The 11,625-nt window shown below is 32.2% G+C and overlaps 1 protein-coding gene and 1 long non-coding RNA gene across 11 annotated transcripts in view; one reads left to right on the top strand and one right to left on the bottom strand.

Annotated features, from left to right (window-relative positions):
• LOC107999686 (AT-rich interactive domain-containing protein 2) overlaps positions 1-11,625 on the bottom strand; it is a 49,009-nt gene that overhangs the window by 25,658 nt on the left and 11,726 nt on the right. For 2 of the 10 annotated variants that reach the window (XM_062076667.1, XM_062076670.1), the window contains exon 1: positions 682-1,554. The exons of 7 other annotated variants lie outside the window; for them this stretch is intronic. In XM_062076667.1, the coding sequence (XP_061932651.1) occupies positions 682-696 (15 nt within the window). In that variant the 5' untranslated portion in view covers positions 697-1,554. Of the gene's footprint in view, positions 1-681; positions 1,555-1,599; positions 1,808-11,625 lie in introns of those variants that run through there. One more of the 10 variants, XM_062076671.1, reaches the window with a different exon arrangement.
• LOC133666316 (uncharacterized) lies at positions 2,275-9,855 on the top strand. Its single transcript, XR_009830331.1, has 2 exons — positions 2,275-7,576; positions 9,004-9,855. It is a non-coding gene; the product is annotated as an uncharacterized LOC133666316 (long non-coding RNA).

Below are 11,625 nucleotides of genomic sequence, written 5' to 3'. Positions count from 1 at the left end.
ACATTTGCAGCTATGAAGTGTTATAATAACAAGCAATAAAATTGTTGGGGAGTTGATTACGGATTTCACTTGGAAAATTATAGCCTCCTTAAATCTTTCAGAATCTACGATTCTGTAATCAATGAAACAAATTTTTCCAATGCGCACAACAGAATTCATTTTTCTCAAATTTAATTTTTAATAAAAAAATTTTTGCAAATGTATTTCTATATTTATTTATTTTTTTTTTGCAAAAATTTCTTTTTCTTTCACTTTAACTGTAAAATTCTGCTTAACATCGGTATATTAATTGTTTCAGAATAGTGAGAAATTTTTCTTGCGCGTAAAAAAGTACAGACCGAAAAAAAAAAAAAGAAAGTTAGAAAGGTAATAAATGCAGACATTTTACAATTTACCTGATCTTATCGGACATTCTACCGCGTAGTTGGATAGCGCAAAGTTTATCTGTCGTAAACACTTGGATTTATCAGGATATGTTACGACTCTGTTTTCTCTGATAAGGAACTACCTCAACTTCGATAACCCTTTATTAGTAGTGAATGCGCGTTATCTATCGTGTAATTCACATGTATGTCTAGAGTGCATCTTGGTCGAAAAGATTTATTAGAAAAATTTAAATACAAATTTTTATTACTAATTACGTGGTTAAATTGTATTTTAAGTTTGAAATATAATGATTACATTTTCTTTATTCATGAAAGAAAACCGTCCAACAATCGTAGAACAAAGATGGCCAATGGAAATTCACTTGAACTTAAAGCCAACGTTCCATTTGATCAAAGGGGAAGCAGGTAAAAAAGGGAAGTCGTTGTGAAGAACTAGTAACCAGTCGCAACAAAAAGACCAACAGGAATTTACTTCAACCTGCGGCAACTTTTTGTTTGATCAAGAGAAACCATATAGAAAGAGGAAGGGAATAGATGACAAATCTTAGCTTTAGCGAAAGAACTTATAAGAACTTTCTCGACGCTACGTTTAATTAATAAGAAAAAAAAAAAAAAAAAAGAAAAAAGAAAGGAAGAATTATTTAAGAATAAAATAAGATAATTGAGAATTTTATGAAATATGTTTAAAAAATAACAAAAGTTGTGATTAAATAAAATAAAATTTTTTTCATTAAAAAAAATAAATGAAAAAAACTTGATTCAAAAATATGCGATAAATAACGATAATGTTCGTGATATATCACAAATTATTTCGCATGATTTCTTATTAATTCCTTGTCGTCTGAAAGTTATCTAAATATAGAATAACGAAGAGTTTGGTCAAATGAGATATCGAAAGCTTAATAAAATATTTTATGCTTCATTGATATTTTACGACCTTGAAGTAAAAAAAAAAAAAAAAAAAAATATTGGTTTCACGAAAATCATAAAATGTCAAATGTCATTGTTCCTTGTATTTACGCTATGTAAATAATAATAAAATAAATACATCGAGCATGTCAGTTGCCTCTTTTGGAACTTTGTCATCTTAATTATATTTTTACATCTAAAAAAAAAAATAATCCTATCTAGAAACTAATATTCAACGTTTGCCAATTATATTCCTACTGTTTGTCAAATCGTCAGTCAAATAAAATCATACATAAATACGAACAACTCATCAATATCATTCACGCTCAATACACTATTGTCCTCTTCCGGAAACAATGCACCCGTAAGCACCATCGTTGTCAAACGTCTAATGAAACGAATAACACAAAACATCCCATTCGGCGTGAATGGCGGAACCGCGACAGAAGCGCGATCATCGATGACCACACGTCTTAAACAATTGCGATAAACTTCTCCTCGTCATCTAACTTCACATCGACTTATCTTACAATTGATATAGAGACACGGGCCACCGACGATGGGACGAGGAAGAAGCAATCAGACTGAGAATGTATGAGGAGAATGCGAGCCCGCCTATTATTACGTACCAGTTCACGTATATACACGCGATTTACTGGCGCCGATTAGGTAGCATAGCAGCACCGGCACACGCGGACGCCCCGTCTTGTCTGTAATCGTGCGACTTTGCTTGACCTTGGTAGTATGAATTACACCGCGCATGCGCGGGGACGTTCTTCGAGAGCGTCGAACGCTATCCACGTGTTCGTTCGCCTCCGAGGGACTACATGATGAAAGTGTCTTTGCCGCCACGTGCTCGTTGGGGTAGGACATGGTCTCTCTCTCTCCCACCCCCTCTCGCACACTCTTCTCTTTCGCCCCTCCTCTCCCTAACGTTGATGTCCATGCTGCACCGGCCCGCCACACTCTCTGGCCTATGGCTCCGCGCGCGCCGCCGTTTTCGCGCTCTATCGCTCGGCTTTTTCACGTTTCCAGCGTCGCGTGCTTCGCGTCGGGGCTTTTAGTCAGTCTCGGTTTCGTCGTTGAACGGATACATCGGTCGCTGCGGTCACCAGTGACCGATCGTGTGCTAAGCGACGTTAGCACGCTGTTCCGTACGTTCTATGGTGATATCTAATGGTAATAGAGGATCGCTTCTCAGTGGCGCCTCCCTGGTAGTCAGTGGTAACCGATATTGAAGGGAACGTTTTACGCTTGCAATGAATACATTTAACATTTATCTAGAAGAAATTTTATTCATGTGAAGCTATTGTAAAATAAAAAGTAGATTATTTAACAATTTTATACACGTGAATTATTTTATTAGTATTTCTTAGATTTTTATAAGTTCTAGTTGAATAATAACTTGAAATTAGGTGATTGTGAATATATAAATACAATTCTATTTCAACAGTAACAGAGGAAGACACGCAAAGTAATACAATAACAAGTATGTACTTTGTTTCTTTAAGTCTAATGTCTAGTAATCCGATCCAGGAACGAAAAATAAATATTTCTGTTAATATATAATCTTCTTATTCATTCTCATGATCGCGCTCATAAATATTGCGATTTTATAAAGTTTCTTATTATTATCTTTTCGAAAGATTTCTTAAAATATTAAAGAAATAAAGCATAACATTGTTCTGTTATGGAAATATTCTAGCGATATATCTATCGTTTCAATGATAATGCGTCATCTGGATATTATGCTTTGAAAGGACGTTATAAGTTGTATGTATCATATCAGTGCTACTATTTTTACGTTCAATGTTATACGCTAGAATACGAACAATTACATAAACCTTTGTTAATAACATCGGCAGAATATACCCGTTAAGCACAATCGATGGAACGAATTCAAACTCGTTTGTGCTGTGAAAACTTTTATCATTAATTTCAGATAAATTAATTTCGTTTTACTAAAGGGAAAAAAGGGATTAAAAAAATAAATTCTAGTATTTAAAAATTTTTTTAATCCCTAATATCCAGTTTTCCATACATCTCAATTATCCTAACAATATTTTGCTTTTTTTAATTCGCTTTTAATTTATCGCCTGGCTCTTTTCTTTAATTTCATGACTTATACCATTTTCCTTCAAGCCTCTCCATTGTTTCATCATGCTTGAACATAATGCTTCTTTTCCTCCGTGCAGAACGCACGACTATTAAGAACGAAGAATTAGTATTCCAGTAGTGAATTCGCTCTCTGCGTTATTTCCCAATCCCCCCTCCCCCCTCTCTCTCCCTAGTTCAAGAGATAGAGAACTGGTTAGAATTACGAGCACGCCGGTGCATTTATCTCTCATCGACTATAACGTAAAACCAGTATATCTAGTCGGCATATCGTATACACGTAGGGTTTGAGAGAGCTGCAGCAAACTGCTACCTATATACAGTCTCAAAGAGGATAAATCTTCGTTTTGACGTCTGCCTTTCGATGTTTTGCTCGCGATATCGACGATGTCACAGGATATCCAAACGATGCACCAGATTTTTTTTTTATCTTTTATTCGATCGCATATTTTATCCCAATTAGATTATACACTCGATAAGTTATTTTCAAAAGTAATGGAGAAGGTTTTTGAGAAAAACAAGTACAATTATTAGAATAAAAACACAAATAAATAAACTGAATAAATTTCTAAATAAATTCTACGGATGAGAAATATATTTGAATCCAATCGGGAAAAAATTATTCGTAATCATTGCGATAATTACTACGTCCATTGATAAAATACATGCCAATTCCATCGAATCACGAATTTTCGATACACAGATCATCAGCGGTTTATTGCAAATTCCAAAGGCGATGATCCAAAATAAGCATGAAGAAGGGAGCCAAGAACCCTGTTCCAAGAATATAAACCAAGCACACCCCGGAGACATTTTTGCTCGAGTTCTTCTTGGAGTCACGTTTATCGTTTTTTCTTCATTTCTGTTTATCCCTTTGCTACGTATATCGAGTGGAAAAATTGTCAACAGCAAAAACAAATATATTTTGACAACAATATCTGTATCGAGTACGTTAAATCGTCTTGCGTTATCTAGCAAGGTTACAATATCGCGCATGAAGGAAGTTTCTATTAAGATAACTAGCTTAGCCTTCCTAAAAAAAAAAAGACATTTTAATGGTATTAACGGCATTGAAAAAGTAACACGATAGGCCAACTCTGAAGGCCATTCCATAAAATCGTGTTCTAAAATTATTTTAACCGATAGATAAGACACGGATGCATAGCTTAATTTCTTCTGCTCGATCGTCGACTTTAGTCGACAGTCGCCGAACGAATATCCAGTCCGATCGCCGAGTTTAGCCGAAAATCTCCGAATATGCACGAACGGTCGTCGGACTTGGCGCGAATGCTACCGAAAAAGGAAAACATTTCGAGAGTCACAACAATGACATTCTATAATGAACTATATATGTAATAAGGCTAATGAAAAGAAGATACATGTCAATAGTTAAAATAATTATATCTATTACCATAATTCCATCGTTACAAGTATTACAACTTATTAGCCAAGCAACCCTCGTGAAACTCGTCTTAATCAAACCTAACCTTGCTACGCCTTTTTTGGCTCGTGTCTGTCCGTCGTCTGCCCCGTTACCTTGGCCAGATTCACGTGGACTTTGACACTGGGACGGGACAGTGCCGCGACGCCGCGCGTCGCGTCGCGGTCCTATAGAGTAGAAACCAACTGACTTGGATCGTGGAAAGAGCCCCACCATCGGCGTGGGCTCGCAGGCCCACGGCACACGACTGACAGTTCCCAGTCAGCTGATCGTCCACTGGGGGGGGTAAGGGGGCACAGAGCAGCAGAGCAGCAGCAGCAGCAGTAGCAGCAGCAGTAATAGTAGTAGTAGTGGTAGTAGTAGTAGTAGAAGTAGTAGTAGCACGACCAGCAGCAGGAGGTGGTGGAGGTGGCGGAGGAGGAAGGTGGAAGAGGGGGGTGTGGAGAAGAAGGGAAGGAGGGCAGAGGGGTTGGCGACGCGCAGTCTGCCGTCGTCGTCGGGATCAGCTGATCGGTGGAGGTGTACTGGTAACTGACTGACTGTGAACTCTGAATGAACGAACGGATGAAGAAGTCTTCGCGTGCGTACACGTATAGGGAGAGCTCTCGCCGGTGCCTCTCCCGGGGGAGGGGGAGAGAGCGAGCGCGTATGCGCGCCTGCCTGCCTAACTATGCGCCAGAGAGCACTCGCGAGGGATCGGGCACAAGCGTTTAGTACCAAACGGAAATAGTGGCCCGGACACGGGATAGCCAGGATCATCTCTCCGTCCAACACCGCCCGCTTTCCATCGCGTCCCTTCGTAAGGAGGAGCGTAAAAATTGGAAATAAACGCTTGGAAAATCGAGATCCAAGTTGTGTGATACGCTTATAGGTTAAGTGGAATTGGTTCGAAGAGAAATTTCTTTTGTTGTTTGCGGGATGAAGGAGACGGACAGTGAAGAGAAAGGGGGTTGACAGCCAAAATAAACTTATCCTTGAGTTCCAACACGCGTTAAGGGGAATCCCTCTCTTCAGAAGTAAGGATGAGGAGCAGTGTACAGTTACATCGTAGTTGTACAAGTTTTACTGTACTTTGTTTCCAAGTGTGACAAACTTTGGTTCACTTGGATGATATATGAAATATTAGAGGAATAGAAGGAAACAATACAGATTAAGGGCACACAAGTCAGAGAAATATAATGATGGTTAGCTTTTAAATGATGATACCGATAATAATAGAGAGAATTTGAATTTATAGAGATTGAAACTTTCAAATATTTAATGGATATTAAAAACTAGATCTAATTATATCACTTTTTTTTTATTGTATTGCCTGATTTATCGAAATTTTGCAATTGCATTTCGATAAAACATCAAACTTTTATTTTTGGTTCATCGTGACTTTTATAGCTGTTCAATTAAATTCGTTCATCAGCCGAAAGAGTAGGATGATAGTATCGAGAAGATCGATATGCAATTGCGTAATATGCCATTAAACATATGCGTATATTTGTCTGCAAAAATAGATAGAAAAGAGTTCGTGTCGTACGCGGAATATAACGATCCGATCAAAATAAAATTTTACATAATTCTTGTTAAATCGTACGTTATTTCAAGCATGAAAAATTGAATCTATATTTACACATTAATGAAATTTTTTTACTCATTTTACAAAAATATCGAAATACATAAATTTAATTATGCGAGTGTAATATATGAAAAGGATGATCAATTCGTTGAATTTATCTTCATTAAATATCTCTCTAGTTTCTAAAAATATGTATCACCCGTTTTATCGCAAGAATTTCGCTTTTAATTGTTCTTAATTAATTATTCTTTGCTTATAATACGCGTTTGTCGTGTACATTATAGTCGTTCGATTCTAATGAACGCGTTTCTCGATATAGAATAGAAGAGAAGCTGCGTACGCGTAATAAACGTGCATGTAGTCATCGACAATTGAATACGCAATATGCGGTTAAGAGGCCATGTAATCCACGACGACAGAAGAACAGCCGCTCCTTGTTCTGCCGGAGACGATTGCAACGCCATTACAGACGCTGTAACGATATAGTAACTACTCAGACAGGATCTGTTAGTGCCGCTGTTCGTACACTCTGGAAGAAACCAGTCGTCTTCACCGATTACATCGAACGAGCATAGTTTTCAAATAAATTCACACGTCGTTTGTAAATGTTTTAACGTTAGACTACCGATTGGTGATGTGTATCTAAATATATTATACACATTATATGATAAAAGTAAATAAATTGTTAAAGTAAATCAATGTTAATTTAGTTAAAGACTATTTGCATGTTTTTTGTAACTGAAAAAATTTGGTAACGAGAATTTTGACGGATTTGATGATAAATGTGCTGAAAATATTTTACTATTTTTTTAATGCTCTGCATACTGATCGTCGTTAGAAGATAATAATTGAAAATTTTATATAATTTTTCGCGACTGATTTTGAAATGCACATCGATCAAGCATTCTTTATAAGTGTATACTATATACGAGTTGATAAGTATATACTATAGGAACTCGTGCTTTTAGATTTTATTTTTTTTGGATTTAATGATTCGCTTTTAAATAGTTAAAAGAAAAGTACGGAGATAAATCTTTTTTTAGCAGATTCGAACGTTCGACTATTAAATCTGAAGGTTTTCACAACATACGGTATGCACATAAAACGACCAGCATAGTGTACATTAATAATATTATCAACGTACACGTAAGAGATTATGTAAGTGGCAAGATTGGTTTTGATCGAATATGAAAATACGTGGAAAAATACTAGCTAGAATTAATTTAAAAAAAAATTTGAGTATTTCGATCATATACTTTAAAATCCATGAAGAAATTTTATTTTTCTAATGTAAATTTTTTAAATTAATTATTTTCCTCACTTGTCATATAATTCTTTATAAATTATGCAAAAATAACTTTTTTTTATGATTAATTACATTATATAAAAAATTCATCAAAATTAATTTTTAAAATTACCCCTGATCATTATTTAATACAACACAAAAATATGTTGGAATATATTCGATATCGATCCAAATTCGAATTTACTTTCAAATACTTGACTCTGATCTTCATCTTATCTTTTAAAGTGTAACAAATAAATGTATTGAGTTAATCCTGTATCTTTTTGGTAAAATATATCAGACTTAAACGATCGTTGTAATATGTATATGTATTTTTGTTTTAACAATAAGAAAAATCTACTTATCAGATTCATTACTAATAAGAAAAATAATCTTTTTTTTAATACAAATGATATATACATTTAGGTTAGATGAGAATATAGAATATTGAATTATAAAATAATCAAATTTTTTTTTAATAACAATTTTATCATTAATTTATTAATTTTGTTGATTGAAACTGATTTAATATAATATTTTAACTCATTAATATAATAATAATTTCAATTATTTATCGATTATATATTTTCAACAATTAATTTTATATCCATTAACATTGTAAATATCATGACTTCATTAACTATCAAGATGTAAATGGAAATTACTTTAAGTAAACATTAAAATTCTTTTTTTTTGTTGATTTAATGTTCCATTTTTATGTGTATTCTTTGCTTCATTACCAAGTATTTTAATGTTTTGTTCTTTTTTAAACATTCCATTTATAAAATATTAATATCTAAATGCATCAGCAATAATTCACTATATACATTGTTAAATATTTTTTACTGCATTATAAATTATTTCATGAACATCATACAACATCAACGTACCATAAATATATAAGTATTTACTTTTTTAATTAATTTTTAATTTTTCTAATAAATTTTTTTAAACAGTTTTTAAAATTTTCTATTTAAATAAAGCTATATGTATGATTACTTTTTAAAATATTTATATGTAGTTATAAACTAATGAAAATAAACCTTATAAAATATTAATACTGTTTATAATTTGTCTGTTATGTAAAAAAAAATTCTGCCATTTTTCGAACATCTTAGAAAATACATATACATATATAGAAATATTCATCGATAAAAAAATTTGCGCAATGATTATTTAACTAGGAAACAAACAATATGTAAATACAGTTTGTAAACAATACTACAATTAATAGTATTATTTACACTATTTACATAATATAAATAATACTAATAGTAATACGTTTAATTCCTTTTTGTAGTTCAAGAATATAGAAGTTCGAGGCATTGGCCGACGGTTGAGACACATTTGTGAATTCATGCGGGTGCCACGTTGTACGCGCAGTTGTCGTATAAACCAAACAATGGCCACACTCTTTCTGTCTACACTAACACGTTACATAAGATAAACTAATTTACTAGAGTCACAGTGTGACGCGGTATGCTCCAATGAGATATCACATCCGTCAGATGTAATACATTTACGGGGTCAGTCATAATTTGCAAAAATTTATTTTTAAGAAAAATGTGAAAAATATCTGGAATGTTTAATATTCGTTTCCATCGAGTGAATATATTTGATAATGAGAAGTGAATAATGTCGATAAAATAAAATCAAACGTCAGTGAAATAAGTGAAATACCGTATATTCAATTTCAGAAGTTTTATTCAGAATATAATTTGTTACAGTTTCGGTCGTTCTCAAAATGTCACCTCATTCGAACAGGTAACCCTCTTGATGGTATCTAAAAATCATACAAATTTCAATTCTCAATCTATTAAAGATAATGTATATTTGATAATGAAAATATTACTCTTTTAATCGCAAAAATATTAATGCAAAAATTATATTGTGGGAATTCGATTATTCTTAAAGCGAACGCTACATTTATATCAAATAACTATACCGATTTTTATGATTATTCATTAATGATTTTAATTTTTTTCTTTAATGCATATAACAATATATATTTCATTGATTTATTAAAATTTTACACATCATAATAATTTATATTTTTAATTTCATTATCATTTATCGAAAATATTAATGCATACAAAATATATATTGTAATGTTAATCTATGTATAAAAATATATAAATAATTCTAAGCATAATTTTAAAGCAAGTTTCTTCTATTTCTTCTATTTTTGCCTTAATAACAAAAAACTAAGTTTTTTAAATTAGCAAAAAAATCACTATCTGTTAAATTAATATTATAAATTTTTAATTTTGTGGTTAAGAACATTTTTTTTATTAAAAAAGAAATAAAACGATTCAATTGATAAGTTAAATAAATCCATATAAAGAAAGACAATGCAGAGATAAAAAGCGCGCGAAGATGCGTGAGCTATACTCCGCAAATGGATCGAAGTCGGTGTGACAAAGGAACACAGCAGAGAGAAAAGGTACAGTGACCTCTGGCGATGGCTCGTGTTCGAATGATGGTTTACCAACTGGTCGGCCAAGGCCATTAATACCAATGCATCTTACATGCTGCAAAAATAGACATGGCAAAAAATGTCTAGTTACAGTAAGTATTGTGGTAACACGGTACAGTCAATTAAAGAAATATGACGAAATCATAAATTAATAAAAGCAATAGTGTCGATAGATTAATAATATATTTAAAGTCACTTACAATCTATACATTTTGTTTTAATATGAAATAGAAATATAATTGAAGAAGTTTTGATCGTTTATTTTTTCGCAATTGTAAATTATCTTAACAAATAAGTTCAAAATAAATATACGATCTTGCTAATTCTGTTTATTGACTATATTCGTGAATACGATTTTGTATTAAATGGAAAAAAAATTTGCTAAAATTCCTATGTAATATAACGAAAAAATTATTATAACTTTTGTATAATTGAATAAATAAATAATTAATTTCATATTTGTATTAGTTCTTTGACCTATATAGAATTCTTATAGTAGCGGAGGTATGTATATACTTTCTATAGGAAGGGGGGCACTGTATTTATCTCGCCCACCCCACCTACGAATGCGATTGCCCGAGACGGTAAGCACTCACCAAAGATTTCCAACGAGTTCTGTTCGCAGAAAAAATAATAGCGCTACTTTCTATCAACGTATATAGATGGAATCTTTCAACTTTTTATCCAAAATATATTTGAATTTTGATTTTGTTTTGTTTATTATAATATTTCGATATTTGAATCTAATATTTGATTTGTAACATATCTTTAACCATAAAAATAAATAAATTCTATTTTTTTTTTTAAGAATAAATTTAGTTTAAAACTAAGATGACACAGTACCAAAAATTCTATAACGTGTCAACTTGATTCTTAAATTGTAATAATGGAACTTATTTTCGTATATATGTGAAACAAAATTTATTTTTTTTTCTTTTGTGATTAATCAATAATTTATACCAGTTTATATATAAATGAAATTTATATATTATGAATTTACATATAGTATACTTTATTTGATAATACTATCGATATTTAAAATTTATTTTACGACTTGATTATTTTCAATATTTAATAACCGTATCACATTTTTAAACGCTTTCAAATATTTTGATTGTAGATAAGTATATATATTGTAAGCTATATTTTTATTACTCGCCTGTTTCCAAATATGATATTTTATTCGCTAATTCTAAGAGCAAAACACGATACGTGTTACAAATACACTTTTAGATTTCATAAAAAAAAAAAAAAAAAAATAGAAATAGAAATAGAAATAGAAATTAAAAAAAGAACTACGAAGAAACAGAAAGGAAATAGCAACAGCAACAGCGACACGTTTAAAAAATTACAAGATGTTTCGCGTTGGCAAGAGAACGATCGACGAGTTCGAATTGAGGCGATATGCTTTCCTTTAGCTATCCTTTATCCGTCTCACTTCTTCCT

Source organism: Apis cerana, linkage group LG6, assembly GCF_029169275.1.
Source record: "Apis cerana isolate GH-2021 linkage group LG6, AcerK_1.0, whole genome shotgun sequence".
Taxonomy (NCBI): Eukaryota; Metazoa; Arthropoda; class Insecta; order Hymenoptera; family Apidae; genus Apis; species Apis cerana.
The sequence above is the reverse complement of the archived record's forward strand: the minus strand, read 5'-3'. Positions and strand labels throughout refer to the sequence as shown.